Raw genomic sequence first — 25,677 nt, 5'->3', positions numbered from 1 at the left:
ACTGACACGCATGCGCGCCCGCACTCTCCGCCCCCTTCCCCCTCTGCACACGGGCGCGAAACCCCGGATGTTGACACATGTGCGCGTGCGCGCACCTCTCGCGACGCTCCCCCGCCCCCCGAGTCACGTGACCCGAAACGAGGCGGGGCGGGGGCGGCGGCAGCGTGGTGAGGTGGGGGGGGGGTCTCTTCCGCTCGACAATGGCGACCGCGGGGTAAGCGTGGGGGAGCTAAGGCGGGCGGCGCACGAAGCGAGGTGCACGGTAGCGACATGGAGAGCGGCGCCAAGGTAACAAATAAAAACGCACGCGCGTGGACAGCGTGGGCCGGCGACGCGGCGTCGCTTACGACCTCTCCCCACACACACACACACCCGACGGCGGTGAGGGCTCGAGGCGTTGGGGAGGGGGAGGGAGGAGAGGCTCCGGCTGCCGTAGGGTTGCTCGGCGTGACTAGGCCACGCGCAGAGAGGGCGGCTTCGGGCAAGCGCGTTGCCTCCTCTCGTCGAGGGAAGAGGAAGCCGAGGACGAAGCCCCTTCCCCCCCACCTCCCTCGGGGTGGTGATGGAGGTGGTAGGGGGGGGGGTCGCTTGGTTGTTGTTGCGTGGCCGTCTATGAGATGCGCCGCCCGGTCGAGGGGGCTTCTCGCCACGCGCGGTGGTTTGTGCGGTGGGCCGAGTGCGTGGCCAGGGGGAAGTGGTGGTGGTGATGGTGGTGGTGGAAGGGGGGGCACGCACTCGTGGGGGGGTTGGGAGAGACGAGACGGTGGGGGGGGGGGGTCGATGGGACGAGGCTGCTTGCTGGTGGCGGGAGTGGCGGCCCAACCAGACGGACAAAAACGATACTGTACTGTATATATGTGAAATCGCGTTTCTTTTGAGGCAGATGCAGAGGCGGCATTTGCCTTCCGTTTTGCTGCAAGAGACCACCTCGGGTACACGCATAACGCAACGCAGGTCAACGCGTTTCGCCTTTTTGATTTTTTTGGCTCCACGTTTCTGCTTTGAGGGCCACCCACTGCCAACGCAGGGACAAAAATAAAACCTCTCAATATATTAAAAACGCATTTTTAATTTGTCGAATCGAGACTTTCCCCGTGAACAAATCTGCAGTCGATGCAATCGATGGGGGTGTAAGTAAAGACGACGAAATTGCACTTTAAAAGAACATTACATTAAATGTGATGTACACGAATTGTCTTAAGGCAGCCGGTTAAACCAACTCACTTTACAAGGGTTTTCGTCAAGAGCCTTTGGCACATATATATTCCCCCCCCCCTTCTAACTCGGCTAATGGTCGTGATTGCCTGCAGACGTGGTCTGAGAGGCAAAGTGAATACAGAATCGCGAGGCGGCGTCGACTGTGAAAATGATGCCAGACCAAACCAATTCGCACGGGGTACGATGCAGTGAACGTGCGTACATACAGAGGGGGGAAGCCTTATATATCCAACAGGGTGGTGGGCTCCTTGGCTTGCCACGGTCAGCATGTGGACTATAAGCGACAGAGTTGCGGCGTTCACGACTTTGTATGGCCGTTTTAAGACATTTGGCCCAAATGCTGAATTAGAATATTTATTTATACTTGAGGAAATGCGACGAGCTATGAAGCTTATTTTATTCGCACATGTCCAGGAGGGGCATTTCTCAACTCTAATAAATGCAAAGAGAATCAATGAATGGGTATGGTTGCATCATCGCTAGATAGGAGGACGATGATGACGGCTGATGGACGAGGCCGGTGATGTGGAGTGAGCGGCAACCACAAGTCGAGAGGGCATCCCATGAGGATGGACCTCCATGACGGTGGAGCAAAGTTTTCCCGGCGTGTGGCAGTGAGATGGTAGCAGCAGCACTGGACCCCGACGGATAGCGACCGCATGGGGGGAGGCCTTCGCCCAGCAGTGGATAGGCGATTACGGATTACACAATCACAGTTGATGGAATTCAGATACACCCGCCGCTGATGTTTAGCCGTGGCCGGGAATCGAACTTGGTGTTTGTCGAATTGACGGTGCGGTGCGTGAACCACTGCTCCACCGCACCACCCACGCTATCCTGATTAACCCCTTAGTATCAATCCCCTCTTAATTCGCTCCCCCTTCCCGTTTTTGATGAGCCCTGCTCTCTTCGCCAAGGCTGCGACCGAATACCTGTTGAGGTGACTTCGCGGCAAACCTCTCTGCAAGCCCAAAAAATGCTGAGTAACCCATGGGGTTACTCAGCACTTTTGGTTTGAAGTGACTCATCCTGAATTGAGTTGAAGCCCAATATGGGGTTGCGTCACCAGCAGCGGTGGCGGCGAATCGCCTTTTGTCATGCGCAATAAACAAGCGTAGCTGCCAACCCATACGGTTTACCCCATATTTTTGCATAAGGAAATTGAGTTTTCAGGTCCATACGGCGTACAGCCATTTCAATGCGGGCAAAAACTTTTTTCTCTATTTGTTTGTGTTTCTCCCGTTGTGATGGGACTTTGTAGGATGAACGTTGAGATTTATAAGGGCACGGGGTGATCAATAAAGTCTGAATTGGTCTGTAATAAGGTAGGCACCGATAAGGTGTTGACAGATATGAAGAAGTGACATTGCCAAAAATCTTGCCTGCCACGTTTGCTCTTCTCAGGCGGTTTCATTATTGTTGTTGATTGCTCCAGCCGAGGAAAGAGCTCTTTACGTGGGTGGGGAGAGGAGTCTGTTGAGATGCCGGGCCCTTGCACCAAAACAGACACCGGCTTAACCAAAATATTTTATTATAACAATTTACTACGCACGGTGCAAACACCGTGACTAGTAAATTGGAACGGAAAGAGAGATGGCGCAGGACAAGGCAGCGTGGAGAAGGTTGGCAAGGACAGCGGACCCCGCATGAGTTGGACAAACACGTGGAAGAAGACGAAGAGGTGTTTACACCGTTCTCATAGCGAAAGGCTAGAACGAAGACGTGTTTTACAAACGAGTCTGCCACTAAGAGGAAATGCTGCCGCGTGTGGCCTTTACGCATTAGAAGTAATTTTGGCTGGTTATTTTTTCGTTGTAAAAATGCTTGACCGTGACGCCAGCTCACCCGGCCTCCTCTTATTCAAATAACGCAGTGGTTGAGACTAACGACACTCGAGAGGACGACGTCCACCGTGGACACAGGAGCACGTGCTCAGGAGCCAGGTGGATTGTTTCTCTGAAGGAACAATAACAGATGACGGTGGCTTGCGGAGGCCTTGACCCAGCGGTCCCCACAACCCCCCCCCCCCCCCAATGCCTTGTTCTATGACGGTGATGAATTGTAACACTCTTTACGCATGAGCTCCGTCAGTCCATCCATAAAGGAGCAGGGGGGGAGCCCACTTCAACTCCAATGTGAAGAAGACTATAGGATAACGTTGTGTTGCTGTTACGCACTCGCCCTGTTAACAACTGGCTCCTAAAACGTCGAGACAATCCAGAGTGAAGAGGGCCTATTTGCAAATAACCCCACAGCGTTTTTCCCAGACCGCTACCCAATTGCTTATGTACTGCTAATTGAATCCTTGCAAGGGCAAACTTACATTTATTGTTTGACTGTGAAGCCGATGTGTAAATTGGTATCTTTTTTCTCCCTCAGTATATTTTCGGGGAGTTCAGCCATGAAGAGGTGCAACAATACTTCCAGAACTCGCACATTTCCGTGGAGGTGAGTACCCCAGAGGTCCCCCACTACCTTCTCAAGTGCGGTCCGTGTGTGTGTGTACAATGACACACGCACACAGTCGTTCGTTTAAGCCACACGTCTCCGGCATTTCAACAGAGAATTGGAGATAAAGTGCTGCTGCTGCTGCCGCCGAACGCCGCTGTTTGCACTTTGCACACAAGACGTGTGAGACACCCAAGTGCTAGTCTATACAATGCAACGTGGATTTACATAGCATCGACTCGTGACTACATACGGTGGTTGTAGGTATTGAGAGGGAGCGAGAGAGAGAGAGAGAGGCAGTCGTAGGCAGAGGCAAAAAGGACGATCTTGAGCCCTGACCATTGGACAGTTCGTCGTCAGCACGAGATTGCTGAGGGAAGGCAGTGCCAAACAAACGGGGGCAGTGGAAGTGAATTGAGAACTAATGCAGCGCTTATCTCCCATTTACAGCCCTGCACCAGGTGGAAATGCCACTAATCTTGGGCAGAGCGGAGTCTATTCATAGGGCAATCACTGTTGACCTCAACCACAAAGTGACACTAATTTTACGAGATGAGCCGGTGTGAATAAAAAGGGGTGTTGGACTCCCAGCAATGGTGGGCCGTGGTTCTCTCAGTTATTGACATTGTTTTGTCCCTGCTGTGATGGGGTATTTTTTTCTCTCATAATCTGCAGAAATTGTTGACTTTTTTTTATTCTCGCACCGCTTGCAAATGAAATGCCGATTTTAACAGTTTCCTCTAATTTTTTTTTGTGTTTGGGGCAGCTTCCTCCATGCTCGGAAGACACGGACGATGATGATGCGACAGGCCGTACCGGTAAGACAAAGAAGATCGTGTCGCGTTGGTTTATTTTTGCCGTTGACGTGGTGTACGGATGACTGACGGCGCCAATCGTACGTTTGAGGGATGCCCTGGAATACCTTTAGCCGACAAAAGTTCGTCGTCCAGCTAGTCGGGTTTCGTTGAGCGCGCTAGCTTTTGATTAAGTGGATGAACAAAGTAATATTTACACACGTGATTCAATGAGCTTCATCGTCAGCGAACACCCATGTATCCGCAAATTACAAAGCAACATCGCTCCCTACTGCAACGTCCGACAAGTACGGTTGGCTACGTCCGGTGCGAAGGAAGTTCAACGTGTATACAAAACTACTGCAGACAAATAGCTGTCTGAAACGTGTAGCACCTTATGGTGATGGTGTTGCGCCGTAACAAATGGCGCAAATACCAAACGTGCCCGTGGCAAGAGTGAATGTTTATTCGCAGTTGCGCATCTGCCAAGTGACAATTGGCAATTGGGTGAATTGTTACGTGCCTTAATTGTGACGATAAAACAAGCGCGTAAAGAAGCGTGGAGATGCGCCCGCTTGGAGTGACGTTGAGGCGCGGAAAGAGTGACTCGTGGCTTTGGGTGAAGGCCAAGTGAATGACGTTCAGACTTGTTAAGAAAAGTAACGAAGTAAATAAGTGGATAAATGCACCTTTATATGTCTGTCCCGTAAAATAATTAAGTGTGTATTTTTTTTGAACCTCTCATCAGCCACACGGCCTTCCGGAAGTGCATTATTTCAAGAGCGCGTTGCTAGAAGGGATGATCGTGGGTGGTGGAGGCGAGCGACAGTGGTAGTCGAACTAAAACTAAACTAACAAAACAATTTTTTTTATTTTTCCAAGTAAGGCCCACTGAGCTATATATTTTTTTTCATAAGCGACCTGGCCACAATAGATAGCTCAATGAAGCGGCTCATCACGTGGAAATGTATAGCAGCCAAATACTCTAAATGCATGTTTCTAACGTGGAGGGAATAACCGGAGGACCCGGAGAAAAATCCACTTGACCATGGGGAGAACACGCAGACTCCATATATACAGGCTTCAGGGTCTGGATCGAACCCACAACATGCTGAAAACCAGGCGAGGTAGTTAGCATCTCCCCTCTGTAGCTAGAAGATACCCAGCACAGAGACGGAGCCATCAAATCCGCTCGTTCTCAGGAGTTGTTGTGGATTGTTAATTTTATCACGAGATCACGAGAGGTGGCGACGGCTCCGGGGGGGGGGGTAGACCTTCGTCCAGTCGTGGATAGAGCAAAATCCACGCGACCACGACGATGAATTGTGACACCGCCTTAACCTGGCTTCTGCCGTGTCCTCACAGGGGGGGGCGACTGTTCCGAGCCGGCCAGGGGGCTCGCGAGCAGCAACGGTGGGGACAACTCGGTCGAGGGCTCCCCTCCTGACGAAGTGGGGGGGCCCAGCACGCTCAACCCACGAGCCCCCGAGTTCTGCCTGCCGCTCGAGCAGCCCGCCACCTCCTTCCCTCGCCAGCCGGCCCCGCCACCGTTCCCGCCGGCGCCGATGGTCGGTTGCCGAACCACCGCTGCGGCCGCCGTCATCGCCGCTCCTCTGGTGGGAGACCCGGCGCCGCTGCCGCCCAACAGCTCCGTCCACACGGCAGCGCTGTCGATGGGCCCGGCTGCCCCGCTGACGTTCGGCCACCCGGTGCCAACCGCCGCCCTGCAGCTGCCCCTGTTCGTGCCGCCCCAGTCGGCCCTCGCCGGCGCGGAAGCGGCGCCGGTCGTGGTGCCGCGGCCGCTGGTGCCGGTCCATGCCCTGCCCGTGGGGCTGGCGCCGACGGCCTCCGCCACCGCGTTTTTTGGCAGCGCCCACACGGCGCCCGTCGTGCTGCTGCAGCCGCTGCCGGCGTTCAACAACGGCGACGAGATGAGCGCCGCCGAAGGTGCGATGGCCGCGCGCACGCACACACGCACGTATGTGCAAGCCCGCTTGCTGGCGCGTACATGAGCGAAGGCGCCACCGGTACCTGACCGTCATGGCATCATGAAACCTCTCTCTCTCTCTCTCTTCCTTCTCTCTCCATAACGGCTCAGCCGCCGCGGACGGGAACGGCGATGGTTCCAGTCGCAGCTCGGGCGGCCCGCGGGAGCGGCGGAACAAGAAGAAGCGGCCCCCCGGCTACTACGGTTACCAGGATGGTGAGGGGCACGCGACGCCACACGCGACGCCACGCACCGGTACCCACAGTTGTGCGCTCGCATCAACGCGTGTGGCGGTACACAACGATCGGGCGCGAAGGGGACACCACGTCGATGCACTCCCACCATGCCCGGCCGCCTTTTTCTCCCGAGTGGCGATGTTTATGCACCTCACCAGGTACTCATTTGAGGCTAAGCTGACCTAGGGGAGGCACAGGACCGGTTCAGATAATCGTTACTGGTGTTGGCCGTGAGCGAATCGAACTCGGGCCGCTGGGCTTACCAGAGCAGCACGCTCTCTGGCCCGCGCTCCATTCACACGCGCTCTCCACCCACAGGCACCGGCGCGGTGAACGGGATGTCGTGTGCCGACGACGGCGACGAGGCCTCTCCGGACGCCCCCTTCGCACCGCCTCCGCCACAGGGGGCGGCGCCCCCCCACCAGGGCCGGCTCCCCTCGCCGGTCCCCCCATCGCAGGATCCACAGCCGCAGCCCCGGCAACCTCCGGAGGCGTCTGTGCCGGCGCCCCGTCCCGCCGAGCCCGCCGAGCAGCCGGCGCCGCCCTGCAAGCAGCCCGCGCCCGTGCTGGCGGTGCCGCCGGCCGCCGTGCCCCCGCCGGTGCCGTCCGCCCCACCGGCCCCGCCGCAGAGCGCCGCTCAGCCGACCGAATTGCCGGGCATCGGCGGTCCGCAGGGCCAGCAGCCGCCGGTGATGATGATGATGCTGATGAACGGCCCCCAGGGGCTGCCCGTTGAGGCGCTGTTGGTGAACCAGCTGGGCATGCCGGCTGTTCCGGGGGTGCCGGTTGTGGCCTCGACGGCGCCCATGACAGTGCCCCTGCTGGTGCTCCCCCAGCGCATGCCGCCGGTCGTGATGTCCGTCGCGCCGCAGGCGGCTGTGCAGCTGGTGGCGCCGGTGCTCCAGGCGCCTGCCGCACAGCCGCCGCAACCGACGGTGTGCCCGCAGCAGAAGCCGCAGCAGCCGCAACCAAAGCAACAGCCGCAGCCAACGCAGCAGTCGCAGCAGGTGGGGAACAGCACCACCGGCAGCAGCAGCAGCAGCAGCTTGATCATGCTGGCCACACGAGGTGCTCACCAGCTCCCCGTCAGCGCCATCCGCACCGGCGGCAGCTTCAAGTTCGGCGGCGACACCAACTTTGCGGACGTGAGCGGGCGCCAGCGAGAGAGCCCGCCCGTCGTGTTCACCAACGCGTGCACCGTGCCCAGGGCGGCGCTGCTACGGGACGGCGCCGCGGTGGCGCCGATGGCGCCGCCCGTCGGGGACCTGCGCTCGTCCTCGGCGCCCGGCGACGCCGCCAAGCAACCCAGGCCGATGGCCACCATCGCCCCGATCTCTTTCGGCCCCGCCATGCCAGCGCTGTCCGAGGTCGTGACGCTGCCTCCGGCTGTCGCCGATCGCCAGCGGCGCGCGAGCGCCGTTACCGGCAGCGCGTCGGCACCGGCTCGGTCACGCGAGGAGCAGGTGGCCCCGGTGGCCCCGGTGGCCCCGGTGGCGGCGGTGGCGCCCACCGCCCCGCGCTGCGGCGAAGCCCGGAAAGGTTCCGCGCAGCTGAACGGCGTGGAGACGGCACCGGCGAGGCCCGGCGTGAACACGAACGCGGCGGTGGCGCCGGCCGGCAGCGCCGCCGCTACCGCCGGGCGAGGCGGTCGCCCGGCGACGTCGATGCCGGCCGCGGCCTTTCTGGACCCACGGCCGCAAACGCCGACCCTTGCTCACGGTTCGTCCTGCCCCATCGAGGCATCTGCCGTAGGGAGGGATGCTCCAGCGGCCGTTGCTCCAGCGAAAGATGCTCAAGCTGGCGCGGTGGGGAGAGAAGCGCCTGCTATTCCTGCAGGGAGACCGGCGCCAGCAGCAGCCGTTACTGCTGCGGGGAGAGAGCCATCAGCTGGTGCTGAAAGCAGAGAGGCACCGGCTGTTGCTGCTGCTGCTGTCGCGGGGAAATCTGCTGCTGCAGGCGACGCAGCTGCTCACGACGCCAGGCCACAGCCGCCGGCACTCCCCGGCGTCAAGACCTGGGCCAGCCTCTTCAGTGCCAGCAAGCCCGCCGCGCCGTCACCGGGGGCCGGCACCACTGTTCGCGTCGACCTGCCCGCCGGGGACTGCAAGGCGGGGGGGGAAAGGAGCCCGGGGTCGCAGGAGGCGCCGGTTCCGCAGACAGCGCCGGCGCACAAAGCTGGGCCCGTGTCGGTGGCCGAGGACCCCTGTGCCACCAGGATAGCCGGTGAGGCTCCTTGCCGCTGCAGATTGTGGGGGTGGGGGGGGGGGACCCCCCCTTGTGATCCAGAGGTCACTGGTTCTATTGTGGATTTTTCTACGGGTCCTCCGTTTTTTTTTTCCCCCTCCACATTTAGAATCAACGTGAATTGAGAGTATTTATTTGGCTGCTATAAATTGCCAAAACGTGATAAGCTACTTCGTTGAGTTATCATATGTGGCCAGGTCGCTTCTGAAAAGTAAAAATAGTTTAGTTTTGATATTGCAGCGCCGCAGTTGGTATGATGGTGCAAATTTCATGAATGCCTCCCCCGCCACTGTCCCTCCGCTCCCGGCTCAGATGTGCCCGTGGAAAAGGTGTACAGGGCTTTCCGGAGAATCTTGTGGGTGGTTGCGTGTGTGTGTGTGTGTGCGCACATAGCACTCGCGTCTGTCCCATGACCTGCTGCCAGTGAGTTTTCGACACTTCACGTGGCCTCAAAGTGCACAGAGCCTGGCACAAGCGCCGTACGTCACCGCCACATAGTGGCGAATGGCAGTTGTCGTTGTTGCATACACGCTCACTAACAGCACTTTTGCCACGACAATCTGTTTTTGTTGAAGGCTACACGGGGCATCTTTGTTTTTTGTGTATTTGTGTGCGCGTGTGTGTTCAGAGCTCCTGTCATTGACGCCGTTGTCCTACAAGCCGGTCTCCGTGCAACCACGCGGGCTGATCAACCGGGGCAACTGGTGCTACATCAACTCCGTATCCTTGGCAACGCCAAACCCAGCCACAACAGCAGACAAACATAGACTGGACAGGGATACGGACAGCCGCACATGAAGGCTGGCACGGCACCTCCCCCGTGTACCCGACGCGATGTGAAAACATCGCCACTGGGGAGAGACATTTGCGTGTGTGCATAATATACAATGGTACAGATACAATGGGAGGCTGATCGATGCCCGGGTGCGGTCAAGGGATGGCTCCCTATTGGTCAACCACGTTATGTATGCCGATGATCTGGTAATTTCCGCTCACTCAGAGGAGGAGTTGGAGGCGCTGCTGCTGAGACTGGAGCGTGCCACTAAGAGGTGGGGCCTTACCATCAGCCCAACCAAAACGAAGCTCCTGCCTGGGTATTTTGTACCATCGGGCAACCCACCCACACAACTCCCAATCGGTGATGGGGCAGTTGTGGAGAGTGGGCAGTGTGCTTATGACCGGCTCCAGTTTAACAGCAGAGGTCTCCGAATCAGTCGAGCGGCAATATCTTTTCATCAGTTGCGTAACGCTGTGTGGAAGCTACCTGGTCTGTCGCTCCGCACTAAGCTTCAGGTCTTCTCGGCCACGGTCATTCCATCCCTTCTCTACGCTTGCGAAACGTGGACCCCCTTAATGGAACATCTTCGCAGATTGGAAACATTTAGACTGGCCTCCCTAAGATCCATCCTGGGTTTAACCAGGCCGGATTGTGTGAGGAGCTCACAAATCCTCGAAAGATCTGGGCAAAGTCCCATCGGTGAGCTCCTCCGGCAGGCAAGGCTGCGTTGGCTGGGTCATGTAGCCCACATGCCCAGTCACCGCATGCCTAAACAGCTTTTGTTCGGCCGGATAGAGGGGGCTAAACGAGCGCGGCACGGGCTAGAGAACAGACTGAGTGACGTGGTACAGGAGGATGTGGAGCTGGGTGGACTAGGCGATGACTGGTACCAGCGGTGTCAAGATCGGCCTCTGTGGAGGAGGCTCGTGAAGGACGCTGCTGGGCAGTTGGAGGCAGTCTCCCTCCATCAACAACGGAGGGCACAGGAGCGACGCTCACAACGAGTGGAGCTCCGAGTGGCTTAAGCACAGCAAGTTGGAACAGTAGGGGGCACAGGTGGTGCATCAGCCAGTCATCTCAGTCATCTCAGTCAGTTGACTCGTGGCACCTGCTGGGTCTGCCCTGTGACCTGCCAGCGGGCGTTCGACATTTCACGTGGCCTCAAGGTGCGCATAGCCTGGCACAAGCGTCGTGGTGACGTCACCGCCACCTAGTGGCGAATGGCGGTTGTTGCTTGCGTGTGCATTAGTGTGTGTAGGGAGCGGTATTGTAACGGTTAGCGCGCTGCGCTACGAACCCGGCGACCCGAGGTCAATTCCCTCTCACGGTTACCACAAGTGACGATTATTTTACCCGTTAACAAGCCTGCCCTAGGTCGACTCAACCTAAATTGAGCAATTCTAGATTTGAAGCTTTCGTGACTGCAAGGATCCATGCTCTCTGGTTCTTTTGGGTAAAGTCACGTAGGTAAAAAAATAAAATAACAAAAAATCACGACGTTTCGGCCACGACACAAGCGGCCTTCATCAGGTGAAGGGACGAGACTGTCTGGAGGACAGCGCTGCAGTGAAAAAAGCCACGCTCAGCTCACGACCTTTTAAGCTGTGTGAGAAGAAACAATTGCGTACCTGGTGCGGGGGTGTGAGCATCACCACTGGGGAGACAAAGGTGGCCGGGCGTAGTGCTGGGATTCTTCTTTGTCTTTGGTTGTGGCCTTAACCGCGCGCGCGCAGACCCTTCAGGTGCTTGTTGCTTGCGTGCCGCTCTACCACCTGCTGCGCGCGCTGCCCCTGTATGGCGACGGCGAGCGCCCCGTCAGCGCCACGCCCATGCTCGACGCGTTGTGAGTGTGCGCAGAGAAGCGTGGGGGGTGGGACGCGGAGGGGGGGGCGGTTGTGGGGGGGGGGGGCGGGTGCGAGTGGGATCTGGGAAGGTCAGCGAGCCGCGCGGTGGAACCTGGCGACAACCGGGTTCCATTCCCGCTCACGGCCAACATCGGCGACTAATATACGAACCGGTCGTGGGGCTTCCCCAGGTCGACTCGGCCCCCCGATGCGAGTACCTGGTGTGTGTGAAAAAAAAAAAAAACCCCCAAGCACTGGGGCATAATGTTGGCCACCCACCCCCCTAGCGTGTCATGCCGGCCTTCATAGAGGTTCGCTCATAGCACTTGAAAGTGCTAACGGTTGTCAGGGGGGAATCTTCGTCTCTGCGGTGGTGAGAGGGGAATGGGGGTGGGGTGCCACGTAACCACATCTTGCCATGGGTAACAAACATGCGGGTACACATGCACGTTTGCGAGTGTGGGGAGCGGTGGCGCAGCGGTCAGCGTGCTGCGCGACGAACCCGGCGACCCGAGGAGTTCGATTCCCACTCACGGCCAAACGCCACAGTGACGGTTATTCTGAGCCAGTCTTGGGCCTCCCCTAGGTAGACTCAGCCTCAAAATTAGTACCTGGTGCGGTGTGTAAACATCGCTACTGGGGAGACAAAGGCGGTGCTGGCCACCCATGCCCTCGTGTACCCTGCAGGCTTTCATAGGTGCTCGCTAACAGCACTTGCCCCAACAGTATGTTAAGGCTATACGGTGGAGGATCTTTGTATGCGGGGAGTGATAGCGAAGTAGACTGAGAATTCCCCACGCGCACGCACGCACGCACACGTGTGTGTGTGTGTGCACGTGTGTGTGCGCGTGTGTGTGCGCGTGTGTGTGCACGTGTGTGTGTGCACGTGTGTGTGTGTGTGCTTGCGCGAATGTAACGGCTCGTGTGTGTGTGTGTGCGCGCGTGTGTTTCCAGTATCCGGCTCATGAAGGAGTACGGATCTATGCTGCCACCATCCAAACCCAAGACCGGTGAGTGGCGTGGCGTCAAACATCACCAGCGGGTGGCGCCACCGACACAATCTGCGTGGCGCCACGCCACACGCGGTGGCGTGGCGCGCTGCTAGCTTCGTGCGCCTGGCATTCGCGCCATTCTTCGAGTGCGAGGCTCGCACGGAGGCGCTGTGTTTCACAGATGGGTATCGTTTGCCTGTTGGGGGATTTGTTCAGAGTCGGAATCTTTATTTGTCCCCGACAAATCCGGTGAGCTGTGAAGCTGTTTTGCACGGATGTCGAGTCGAGCAACGTGGCCCTGCCCGGTTGCTCACGCCCACTCGGTTGCACTCGGGTTGTCAGTCGATGACCACGTTTTTGACGGATCGTTTACAGAATCGATTCATCTTTGGCGCCCTCTACAGCCCGTTGAAGGGTGTTCCCCACAACGACCCTCATGATTCTTCCTTCCTAATTTGACTCTTGGGTCGGATCGCCGCCCTCCTCCACCCAAGCGTTAACGAACAGATCGCCGACACTTCACCCCTTTCACATTTCCGAGATGTCTCTTAAGTTGCAGGGTGGCGTCCCGCTCGCCGCTGAATCTCGGAGAGCGCCATCGGCTCGGCGTTAATTTTACTTGGGAGAGGCGTAGCGCCGCGGAGAACTACGGCCGACACGACCGCACCCTGCGATAGCCGATGCCAAACTCGCCCACACGGCCTCCCGCACGGCGTTGTGTGAACGTCTATAAATATTTTACCCCGATGACGTACGCGTGCACGTGCGTCATCGGAAGGGCAAAGCGTCAACAGCCGCAGCTGCCAGTTGTGATTCGCCGACTCGCCACTCTGAGCTCCCCTCCCTTCTTCAGCTGGACCCCCGGAGAAGAGCAAAGACCTTCGCGTGGGGTCGCCCTTCGAGCCGGCCTTCATCTACAAGCTGCTGTCAATCGTCAAGTCCAGCTTGTGCGACAAGGTGTGACGCGTGCGTGTGACGTCTGCGATGCGTGCGTGCACGTCCAGGCGCTTGCGTTTTGTGCGTGCGCGTGTTTTGCGTGTGCGCTTTAGCCTGGTGCCGATGGCTCGCTCATCAGGTGCTGATGAGCGCGTGACCTGTACCCCGTCCCCCACAGGGCCGGCAGGAGGATGCGGAGGAGTTTCTGGGCTTTGTGATTAACGGGCTGCACGACGAGATGCTGTCGCTGCGCCGGCTGGACAGCGCCGACGGTGAGCATCAGACGCGCCGGGGTCACACGGACACGCGGATGCGCAGATGTGCTCGGGACACCAGGATACACCAGGACAAATGGACACTGACACCGGGTTGCACTGACACTTGGACAAACACACAGCTAGATACGAGGACACGTAGACACACATACGCACGGTCATCAAAACTGCTAGGCAGCGAATTAACAGCAAAAACAGTCCCAGACCACACCTAGACAACAACACACAGTCCCTCAATACAATCGACGTACACAGGGAGTCGTACACACACACACAGACACCGGGGCACCTCCTCTTGACAAGCTGACATGCGGCGCTTCACCTTCCTCTGCTAGGAGCTGCGACAAATGGCGTGGCCTCCGATGGGGCCAGCTCTGACGGCTGGCCCGAGGGGGATGCGGAGGCCGGGTCCGGTGGGCCCCGTGGTGCCCATGGTAATGGCAGAGGGTTGCAGCTGGAGGACAGCGATGGTCATGGCCAGCGTGCCAACAACGAGAAGGGTGGCGAGGAGGAGGAGGAGGAAGAGGAGTGGGAGCAGGTTGGGCCGCGGAACCGCTCGGCCATCACGCGCTCCGCCGAGTTCGTGCGCTCGCCCATCACCGACATCTTCGGTGGATGCATCAGGTGGGTCCCTCGCCCTTCCCTCCACCTCACCACCACCACCACCTCTCAGCCGAGCTCCTCTTTCCCGTCCGACTGCGCTGGGTCGTTGTGCCGGCCCGTGCGTGTCACGTGACGTTGGGGCGGTTTTCTGGGTAAACGCGACGACCGCTTTCCGCGGTGCCGCGATGTCAGCCTTGCGTGCATGCCTCGGTGTGTGTGTGTGTGTGCGTGCGAGTGTGTGTGTGTGTTTTGCGTAATGTTGTTCACACAACCGTGCTATGAACCGGGCGAACAAAGTTCGATTCCCCGCTAACGACCAACAACGTTGTCCGCCAACAGCACTTGAGCCCAACAGTCTATTAAAGGCTACACTGTGGGGGTCTTTGCGTGTGTGCGTGCGTGTGTGCGTGCGTGCGTGCGTGCGCGCAGGTCGGCCGTGTACCAGGCGGGGGTGAAGGAGTCGGCGACGCTGCAGCCGTTCTTCACGCTGCCGCTGGACGTGAGCGCGGAGCGCGTGTGGACACTTCGCGACGCGCTCGAGGGGTTGGTGGCACGCGAGGCCGTGCAGGGGTACACCACCAAGAACCGTCAGGAGGTAACCACAGACAAAAACTCTCCCTCCCTTCCCTCCGTGACGTAGCCAGTAACGCACCGTTGGGGGCATGTGCTGTCACAGCGAGCGAACGAGGGGCTCGGTGGCCAACACCGCACCCGGCCGCCTCTGTCTCCCCAGTGGCGATGTTTACTACACACCGCACCAGGTACTCATTTGAAGCTGAGTCGACCTAGGGGAGGCCCAGGACCGGTTCAGAATAATCGTCAGTGGCGTTGGCCGTGAGCGGGCAATGGAACTCGGGCCGCTTGGTCGGTTGCGCGCGGTCTGTTCACCGAGCGGAGGTTCACCCTGGCGTCCGTGTGCGATCTTGACGGCGCACCCCACCCACCCCACCCCCCCCACCCACCCACCGCTGCCTCCTTTCCACCGCCCGGCGCACTTGACTTGCGTTCCGCGGCGTCGGAGGCTGCGTGGCTGAGCGGCCGTGTTTACTGAAGCTCGCGTGTGAACCGAGCCGCGCCAAGTGTGGGCCCCCCAAGCGAGGGGCCCTGGCGAGGTTCCCTCTCGGCGGTGTTGTCGGCACGCGCTCGGTGTGGAGAATGCCGCTGCCGTGGCTCGGGCGGGGAGGGCCCATCACGGCCGAGAGGCCGGGCCGGGGCCCCTCGTGTCCCTGTTAAAGGGTGTCGAGATGTTAACCACCTCGCCTGGTATGTAGGAGGTCGTGGGTTCGATCCCTACGCTGACGCCTGCTGCTGTATATTTGAAGTTTGCTTGTTTCCCCGTGGTCGTGTGGATTTTTCTCCGGGTTCCTCCGGTTTTTCCCTCCACATTTAGAATCATTGTCACTCGTCTAGACTATTTGGCTGCTAAACAATTCCACGTGATTGATAAGCCGCTTCATTCAGCTCTCATTTGTGGCCGGGTCGCTTCTGAAAAAAAGCTACATAGCTCAGTGAGCCTTGCCTGGTAAAACAAAAAATAGTTGAAAAAGTTTTTTAAAAAACCCCTGACCCCGGCGGAATGGAGACCCACCCCCCTTCCCTTCCTCCCTACCCACCCCAGTTCTGCCCTTGCCCTCACCGCCTGCGCTGTCTCTCACCACGTACACCTGTGCTGCCTTCCCTGTGCTGTGGGCCACTCTGTGCTTGCGTGCGATGGACTGGTGTGTGCGTGCGTGCGTGTTTTGGTGTGTGTGTCAATGCAAAGCATCTGGGCCTCTCCCGTGACATGCCTGTGAGCCTTAAGCCCTTCACATGGCCCCAGAGTGAACTTAGCCTGGGACAATCGCCATGATGATTTTGTGTGTTTTCGCGGGCGTCTTATGGCCTGGTGTAGTGTATAAACATTGCCACTCGGGAGGCAAAGGCGGCCGGGCGTGGTGTTGGCCACCCAACCCTTCATGCGTCGTGCTGACTTTCATATCGGCACTTGCCCCAACAGTCTGTTAAGGTCTACGCTGGGTGATCGTTAGCTCATGAGTACGCAGCGTCCCACTGCGTGCCGCGCGTTTTCCCACGCACGTGCGCCGTGCCTGTGTGCGCGTGTGCGCAGGTGGAGGTGTGTCGTCGCATCACGCTGGAGGAGCTGCCGCCGGTCCTCGTGCTGCATCTCAAGCGCTTTGTCTACGACAAAACCGGCGGCTCACAAAAGCTGCTTAAGGCCATCGACTACCCCCTAGAGCTGGAGATCAGCAAGGGTGAGGCAGACAGACTGTCACTCAGCCAGGCAGACAGACTGTCACTCAGCCAGGCAGACAGACTGTCACTCGGCCAGGCAGACAGACTCTCACTCACTCAGCCAGGCAGACTGTCACTCAGCAATGCAGACAGACTGTCACTCAGCCAGGCAGACAGACTCTGACTCAGCCAGGCAGACAGACTGTCACTCAGCCAGGCAGACAGACTGTCACTCAGCCAGGCGGACAGACTCTCACTCAGCCAGGCAGACAGACTCTCACTCAGCCAGGCAGACAGACTCTCACTCAGCCAGGCAGACAGACTCTCACTCAGCCAGGCAGACAGACTCTCACTCAGCCAGGCAGACAGACTGTCACTCAGCCAGGCAGACAGACTGTCACTCAGCCAGGCAGACAGACTCTCACTCAGCCAGGCAGACAGACTCTCACTCAGCCAGGCAGTTAGACTCTCACTCAGTCAGGCAGACAGACTGTCACTCAGCCAGGCAGACAGACTATCACTCAGCCAGGCAGACAGACTCTCACTCAGCCAGGCAGACAGACTCTCACTCAGCCAGGCAGACAGACTGTCACTCAGCCAGGCAGACAGACTGTCACTCAGCCAGGCAGACAGACTGTCACTCAGCCAGGCAGACAGACTCTCACTCACTCAGCCAGGCAGACACTCTCACTCAGCCAGGCAGACAGACTGTCACTCAGCCAGGCAGACAGACTCTCACTCAGCCAGGCAGACAGACTCTCACTCAGCCAGGCAGTTAGACTGTCACTCAGCCATGCAGACAGACTCTCACTCACTCAGCCAGGCAGACAGACTGTCACTCAGCCAGGCAGTTAGACTCTCACTCAGCCAGGCAGACAGACTCTCACTCAGCCAGGCAGACAGACTCTCACTCAGCCAGGCAGACAGACTCTCACTCAGCCAGGCAGACAGACTCTCACTCAGCCAGGCAGACAGACTCTCACTCAGCCAGGCAGACAGACTGTCACTCAGCCAGGCAGACAGACTGTCACTCAGCCAGGCAGACAGACTCTCACTCAGTCAGGCAGACAGACTGTCACTCAGCCAGGCAGACAGACTCTCACTCAGCCAGGCAGACAGACTCTCACTCAGCCAGGCAGACAGACTCTCACTCAGCCAGGCAGACAGACTGTCACTCAGCCAGGCAGACAGACTCTCACTCAGCCAGGCAGACAGACTCACTCAGCCAGGCAGTTAGACTGTCACTCAGCCATGCAGACAGACTCTCACTCACTCAGCCAGGCAGACAAACTGTCACTCAGCCAGGCAGTTAGACTCTCACTCAGTCAGGCAGACAGACTGTCACTCAGCCAGGCAGACAGACTCTCACTCAGCCAGGCAGACAGACTATCACTCAGCCAGGCAGACAGACTCTCACTCAGCCAGGCAGACAGACTCTCACTCAGCCAGGCAGACAGACTGTCACTCAGCCAGGCAGACAGACTGTCACTCAGCCAGGCAGACAGACTGTCACTCAGCCAGGCAGACAGACTGTCACTCAGCCAGGCAGACAGACTGTCACTCAGCCAGGCAGACAGACTCTCACTCAGCCAGGCAGACAGACTCTCACTCAGCCAGGCAGACAGACTCTCACTCAGCCAGGCAGTTAGACTGTCACTCAGCCATGCAGACAGACTCTCACTCACTCAGCCAGGCAGACAGACTGTCACTCAGCCAGGCAGTTAGACTCTCACTCAGTCAGGCAGACAGACTGTCACTCAGCCAGGCAGACAGACTATCACTCAGCCAGGCAGACACAGACGGGGTACAGACACCCGGTCAGATGGGTGCACGCTTACGCGTTGTTATGCGTGCAGCCACCCAGGTCGAGGCTCATTTCCAGAGGTGAGAAGGCTTTGCTACTAAGACGATCAGAGTCATTGGAGCTATTTGAGTGCCGTCTTGAAAACTCGCCTCTTTAACCTGGCCATTAAGCCCCTCCTAGTTCTGGCCATTCTGTTTATTTCCTGGCTTTGCGTACACGTTGGCGCATTGGATCTGCTGGCGAAATGCCCCTCACAAATGTAAAGTATTGTTATTGTTGATGTGTGCCACGCTGATTGTTCCGCTGCTGGTGTCTGTGTGATGCCTCTCAGACCTGCTCTCCCCAATTGCCAAGGTGAAGCTTTCCAAGGGCCAGAGGAGCTACCGTCTGTTTGCCGGTGAGTGTTGGCTGTCCACCTCGTCTGGCTGTCTGTGAATATGGCCGTCTGTGAGCGTGGTTGTCTGTTAGTGTATCCGTATCTGTGAGTGTGGCTGTATCTGAGGCTTGCTGTATCTGAGGTTTGCTGCATCTGTGAGTGTGTCCATATCTGTGGCTGTATCTGCGAGTCTGGGTGTCTGCGAGTGTCGTGCAGACGCGTCGATTCGTTGCGTTACGTCGACGGCTCACGTCGTGTTGATGCATCGCTACGTTATGTCGACGGCTCACGTTGTGTTGACGCGTTGACGCGTTGACGCATTGTTGTGCTGACGCGCCACGTTGTGTTGACGAGGCGCGTTGTGTTGACGCATCACTGCGTTGTGACTAACGCGCCGCTTTGTTGCGCTGACGCTGCGGCGTCGCCCCCGCGCAGTGACGTGTCACCACGGCGGCACGGCGGCGGGCGGCCACTACACTACGGACGTGCAGCACGCCGGCCTGGGCCTGTGGCTGCACTACGACGACCAGGGCGTGCGCCCCACCGCGCTCTCCGCAGTGCTCAAGCCCGTGCTGCCCCGCACCGCCTACTTGCTCTACTACCGCCGCGCAGACGTGCAGTGAGAGGGGGGGACGAGCCCCGACGTGGTAGCGGGGGGCGCCCGCTGCCACCCCCCCCCCCCCGCCCCCCATCCTACCTCACCTACACCGGCGCCAGCTGCCTCCGCGCCCGAAGCCGGACGTTGGTGACGACGGCGGTGGCGGTGACGATGGTGACGATGGTGACGATCGCGGGGACAGGAGCGCGCGCGTCGCTCGGACGACGGGCGGACGAGTCCGCTCGCTCGCCTCCTCCGCTGCCCGCTTCTCCAGCCCTTCCTCCCCACTCGTCGGCAGTCCGCTTGTCAAACAGAAATCTCTGAGCCACGTGACTTCTCACCACCCCCCCCCCCCCCCCCGCGTGCCGGTCGCGGTGCTGCCGGTCGAGGTGCTGCCGGTGTCGAGGCTCGCGGAAGATCGTCGGATGTCGGACGACGTTCCACATAAGGGGGGCGGTGGAGGAGGACTCCCCCATGCTGCCAGAGCTTCGTGGGCGCGCACGCACGCCGCAAGCACGCCTCGCCCGCCTCGCCCGCCTAGACCGCCTCGCCCGCCTAGACCGCCTAGACCGCCTCGCCCATCCTCGCCCGCCTCTCCTGTGCGCGAGAGACCTTTCGAATGAATCGTCGGAAAAATAACCTTTGAAAAATAATATTTTCAAAAAAATAACAAGTATCGTGACTTCAAGTCCATTTGTCTCGTACGCCCAATGGAGTTCAGCGGCAGAATGTGGCAAGGTGTCAATCTGGTGCCCCCCCCCCCCCCCACCAAAGAGCTCACAGGACACCTGGGGAGCCCCCCCAAGAGCTCACAAGACACTTGAGCTCACAGGACACCTGGGGGCCCCCCCAAGAGCTCACGAGACACTTGAGCTCACAGGACACCTGGGGGCCCCCCCAAGAGCTCACGAGACACTTGAGCTCACAGGACACCTGGGGGGGGGGCCCATGGAGCTCACAGGACAAGTGGGGGCCCCAGAGAGATCACAAGACCCACCAGGGCCCCCCCCGCAGCCCACGTGATATCAACGGGGTGGTACACACACGTGGTGGTACACATACACACACACGTGGTGGTACACACACACGTGGTGGTACACATACACACAAGGAGTGATACACACACGGGGGTGGTACACACACGTGGTGGTACACACACACGGGGTGGTACACACACAAACACGTGGTGGTACACACACGGGGTGGTACACACACACGTGGTGGTACACACACACGGGGTAGTACACAAACACGTGGTGGTACACACACCTGGTGGTGGTACACACACACACGGGGTGGTACACACGTGGTGGTACACACACGGGGTGGTACACACACACGGGGTGGTACACACACACGTGGTGGTACACACACACGGGGTAGTACACAAACACGTGGTGGTGGTACACACACGTGGTGGTGGTACACACACACACGGGGTGGTACACACACACACGGGGTGGTAAACACACACGTGGTGGTGGTACACACACGGGGTGGTACACACACGTGGTGGTGGTACACACACACGTGGTAGTACACACACGTGGTGGTGGTACACACACACGTGGTAGTACACACACGGGGTGGTGGTACACACACACGGGGTGGTACACACACACGGGGTGGTACACACACACGGGGTGGTACACACACGTGGTGGTGGTACACACACACGTGGTAGTACACACACGGGGTGCACCCAACGGGGGCACCCCCCTCGCCTCTATTTTCTCCCGACGTGCACGAATCCGTACGTCGGCCGCGCGGACTCGATCGAGTCTGAGAAGCTGGGGGCGTGGGTGGTGGGTGCCGGGGGGGCTGCGTTTGGGGGGGAGGAGCCGCATGCCCCCCCCCCCCCCCCTTGGGGAGGTGCTGCCTCTGGGAATCATAGCCGGGGGGCGCTGTCGCAGTCGACACGCGTGGTACGGAGCGATACGCGCGGCACGGGCTCCAGCCGTAGTTTATTGTCGGGGGGGGGGGGAGGGGGCTGGGGGGGGGTGTGTTTGCGTGGGGGATTTTGTTGTTGTTGCTTCCCCTCCCCTCCCTCCCTAATTGCGTTCTGCTTGTTTGTGTTCATTTCTTTTAGCTGCGCTTGAGTGCGGTCGGGGCGCAGCGGCGTCCTAGCGTACACACGCGGCGCGCACACTCGCCGCTCACACTCGCCGCTCACACTCGCTCACACGCGCGCACACTCGCGCACACTCGCGCACACACGCACACAACGGGAGCGTGAGTTGACGACGGGAGACTGATGAGTGAGGGTGAAGCGAGGCGTGCGCATGACGCACGCCTCGCTTCACCTCCCCCCCCCCTCCACCACCTCTGGGATCCCACAATCGTGGGTCCCTTTTCGGTCCGCCGGTGGGGGGCTGGGGGGGGGGGGTTTAACTCCCATCGCGTCGTCACAGGTTGGGGGAGTGGGAACGGGGAGTGGTGTTGATAATTGGCACGCGTTCTTTTGGTTGCGTTGTTGGATTTGCTCACCGAATGAAATACTGTAAGGTGTGGGTTTTATTTTTTAATGACACCTTGAAGGCTTGGCCTGGTTTGTGCGTTGCCCCCCCTCCCCTCCGCCATTGAGTTGCCTAATAAAGCGATCTGCCAGCCCCAGGTGTGGCTCTGACGATGTTGGGTACCGGGGTAGAGGTGGGGGTGTGTGAACAGAGATGGCACGGGTAAGGAGAGCACATGCGGAGGAGAGAGTGTCCAACTGAAAACGTTATCTGTTTAAAATGGCTTTCTCTCGCTTGGTTGATGTTAAAACTATTTTCCACCCTTTCATCGGCACAGCGCCCCGAGAACGACTGCTTAAGGGCGCTTAATGAATTTTTGTTTTACATGGGAAGAGAGAGGCACCGGGTGACAGAGACGGGAGTGGTCGAGAAGAGGGGACAGGACGTGGAAATGGGGGACAGAACGCGATGGAGAGGGAACGGAGATGAGAAAGGCGAGAGTCGAGAGGGCATGGGAAGAGAGCGATGGGGGTGGGTGCAGAGGTGGAGGGTGAGAAAGAGAGAGAGACAACGTGGAAGGCAGAGTAATAAGGCAAAAGGAAAAAAGGCACGAGGGGCAGAAGGGAAAGAGGGGGAGACTGGGAGGGACAGCGGAGAGAGAGACTTGACTTTTAAACATCTTTTATTGCCGCCAGCAGCTGTTGCTGCATTGGAGGCGATTCCGATACGAAACAAACAAAGTCACCAGCAACACAGATGAAAACAAACGATATAAATCCACGCTGTGGTGCTAAATGCACCGCGCACAACACGAAAGAAAAGCCACGTGGTGTGGACCAATCAGTTTCAAGGACAATATATATTATCATAGTATGTTTTTTGTTTGCATTTTGACTGCAGGTATTGTGGTTAATGCAGTAACATGAATCCTTGTAAAAAGGTTTCAGTTTTGTTGCCGGAAAAAAGGGGAAAAACCCCTATTATTTCACGTGGTGGTGTTCAGCACAGAGAGAGAGCGGTGGGCAGTGAGAGGGAATGGGGAGGTTGAGTGCACGGGGAGACGCGTCGTCGGTTGGCTTCACGGGGAGAGCGCCCCTGGCCCCACGCGCCCCTGGCCCCACGCGCCCCTGGCCCCACGCGCCCCTGGCCCCACGCGCCCCTGGCCCCACGCGCCCCTGGCCCCACGCGCCCCTGGCCCCACGCGCCCCTGGCCCCACGCGCCCCTGGCCCCACGCGCCCCTGGCCCCACGCGCCCCTGGCCCCACGCGCCCCTGGCCCCACGCGCCCCTGGCCCCACGCGCCCCTGGCCCCACGCGCCCCTGGCCCCACGCGCCCCTGGCCCCACGCGCCCCTGGCCCCACGCGCCCCTGGCCCCACGCGCCCCTGGCCCCACGCGCCCCTGGCCCCACGCGCCCCTGGCCCCACGCGCCCCTGGCCCCACGCGCCCCTGGCCCCACGCGCCCCTGGCCCCACGCGCCCCTGGCCCCACGCGCCCCTGGCCCCACGCGCCCCTGGCCCCACGCGCCCCTGGCCCCACGCGCCCCTGGCCCCACGCGCCCCTGGCCCCACGCGCCCCTGGCCCCACGCGCCCCTGGCCCCACGCGCCCCTGGCCCCACGCGCCCCTGGCCCCACGCGCCCCTGGCCCCACGCGCCCCTGGCCCCACGCGCCCCTGGCCCCACGCGCCCCTGGCCCCACGCGCCCCTGGCCCCACGCGCCCCTGGCCCCACGCGCCCCTGGCCCCACGCGCCCCTGGCCCCACGCGCCCCTGGCCCCACGCGCCCCTGGCCCCACGCGCCCCTGGCCCCACGCGCCCCTGGTCCCACGCGCCCCTGGCCCCACGCGCCCCTGGCCCCACGCGCCCCTGGCCCCACGCGCCCCTGGCCCCACGCGCCCCTGGCCCCACGCGCCCCTGGCCCCACGCGCCCCTGGCCCCACGCGCCCCTGGCCCCACCCTCCCCTGGCCCCACGCGCCCCTGGCCCCACGCGCCCCTGGCCCCACGTTCCCCTGGCCCCACGCGCCCCTGGCCCCACGCGCCCCTGGCCCCACGCTCCCCTGGCCTCACGCGCCCCTGGCCCCACGCGCCCCTGGCCCCACGCGCCCCTGGCCCCACGCGCCCCTGGCCCCACGCGCCCCTGGCCCCACCCTCCCCTGGTCCCACGCGCCCCTGGCCCCACGCTCCCCTGGCCCCACCCTCCCCTGGCCCCACGCGCCCCTGGCCCCACGCGCCCCTGGCCCGTCTCTGCTCATTGTGGCTGACATGATCGCCAAGTGCCGGGACTGAGCGCGGTGCGGTGGTGGTGGTAGTGGTGGTCTGCGTGGAGGATCGTGCTGGATGGGCCCGGGATCTCCGCCCCTGCGGCTTGCGTCCCAACGCACACAGATGGCGCTTTGGTTGGTGGTGGTGGTGGTGATGGGGGGCGGTTTACGGGGACGGCGCACGCGAAGCAACCAACGGCGGACGGACGGAGCGGCTTGCGTTTGAAGTCCGCGCGGCAGCGGACTGCGGCTCGGTTGTCACTGGTTAGGTTGAGGCGTGGTGGTTGTGGTGGTGGGTGGCGCTTGGTTGTAACTGTGTGTGGCCGCTTGTGGTGGTGGTGGTTGTTGTTGTTACCGCGTGTGTGGGTCTGGAAAAACAACCGCCACCTGCTCCCCCCCCCACACACTTTGCAGTGGCAGACGGCAAAGCTGATGGTGTTGGTGTTGGTCACGAGGAGCGGTTCGATTCCCGCTCACGGCCACCAACGCCGGTGATCTCAACCGGTCCTGCGCCTCCCCCTAGGTCGACTCGGCCTCAAAATGAGTACCCGGTGCGGCGTGAAAACATCACCACTGGGGAGACAAAGGCGGCCGGGCGTGGTGCTGGCCACCCCGCCCCCTGGCGATGCCGCAATGCCGGCCTTCGTAGGTGCCGCTCGCTAACAGCACTTGCCCCACTAGTCTGTTAAGGCTACACGGGGGATCTTTGTCGTCGTTGGTGGTGGTGGTGGGGGAGGATAGGAAAAAAGTCTGACGTTAGTCGGCTTGTGACTCTCGTGCCAAGCTCGCATCCACCCGCGGCTCACGAGCGCTGTGGGTTTAGTGCCAGTGGCTGGAAACCACCACCACCACCACCTCCATCGTATAATCGGAGACAAAGGCAAAGATCCCCCGTATAGCCTTAACAGACTGTAGGGTCAAGTGCTGTTAGCGAGCACCTGTGAAGGCCGGCACGGCACACGAGGGGGTGTGTGGCCAGCACCACGCCCGACCGCCTTTGTCTCCCCAGTGGCGATGTTTGCACACCGCACCAGGCACTCATTTTAGGCTGAGTCGACCGAGGGGGCAGGCCCAGGACGGTTCAGATAATCGTCACTGGCTTTGGCCGCGAGCGGGAATGCGAACTCGGGTCCCCGGGCTTGTAGCGCGGCGCGCTCACCGCTACACCACGGCTCCCCCCAGGGACACACAGACACACAAAGCAACGAGCAGCACGGGTGGCTGTATACGGCGTGAAAGAAGTTCACCAACAACAGGACGAGCGTGCGCAGGAGGGCCCCCGGCGTTTTATATTCCCCTTCTAGCAGGATCAAGGTTTTGGGGGAGGTGGCTGGGGGGAGGTGGCTGAAGTAGTTCTTCACTCGGGGTCCCCCAGGTTCAATCGGCAACTGGTTGCTGCTGGTGGCTGGGCCGGGCGAAATTTTGTTTGTCTGGCCGCGGTTTCGTCCGCGGGGGGGGGGGGGTGGGGGCGGGGAGTGTTTGTTGGACGAGACGGGTTGGGAGCTGCGGTGGTGAGATGTTAACTACCTCGCCCGGTATGCAGGAGGTCGTGGGTTCGATTACGACTCTGACGCCTGCTGCTGCTGTATATTTGGAG

The 25,677-nt window shown here is 60.0% G+C and overlaps 1 protein-coding gene across 2 annotated transcripts; it reads left to right on the top strand.

Annotated features, from left to right (window-relative positions):
* Positions 1 to 51: 51 nt before the first annotated feature.
* On the top strand, positions 52 to 21,974 carry USP10 (ubiquitin specific peptidase 10). Of its 2 annotated transcripts, none has more exons than XM_076052109.1 (16): positions 52 to 288; positions 3,598 to 3,666; positions 4,433 to 4,484; positions 5,826 to 6,407; positions 6,559 to 6,663; positions 7,002 to 8,906; positions 9,556 to 9,647; positions 11,439 to 11,548; positions 12,504 to 12,559; positions 13,377 to 13,498; positions 13,656 to 13,749; positions 14,088 to 14,376; positions 14,785 to 14,950; positions 16,463 to 16,607; positions 18,723 to 18,788; positions 19,203 to 21,974. In XM_076052109.1, exons 1-16 carry the CDS (start codon positions 271 to 273, stop codon positions 19,388 to 19,390), a joined length of 4,059 nt encoding a protein of 1,352 aa, XP_075908224.1. In that variant the 5' UTR covers positions 52 to 270; the 3' UTR covers positions 19,391 to 21,974. The 2 variants fall into 2 exon arrangements, with proteins under 2 accessions (XP_075908224.1, XP_032830745.2); XM_032974854.2 differs by having other exon boundaries at positions 53 to 288; positions 13,395 to 13,498.
* The last annotated feature ends 3,703 nt before the right edge of the window (positions 21,975 to 25,677 follow it).

This window comes from Petromyzon marinus, chromosome 54, assembly GCF_048934315.1.
Source record: "Petromyzon marinus isolate PM22_M1 ecotype Great Lakes invasive population chromosome 54, UKy_Petmar_22M1.pri1.0, whole genome shotgun sequence".
Classification (NCBI taxonomy): domain Eukaryota; kingdom Metazoa; phylum Chordata; class Hyperoartia; order Petromyzontiformes; family Petromyzontidae; genus Petromyzon; species Petromyzon marinus.
Note: the sequence above shows the minus strand (reverse complement) of the source record. Positions and strands in the feature narration are given on the sequence as shown.

Coding starts and splice junctions, on each gene's coding strand:
- USP10 (XM_076052109.1), top strand. Junction 8,907..9,555: donor CTGTGCCACCAGGATAGCCG/GTGAGGCTCCTT, acceptor GTGTGTGTTCAG/AGCTCCTGTCATTGACGCCG. Junction 12,560..13,376: donor ACCATCCAAACCCAAGACCG/GTGAGTGGCGTG, acceptor CGCCACTCTGAG/CTCCCCTCCCTTCTTCAGCT.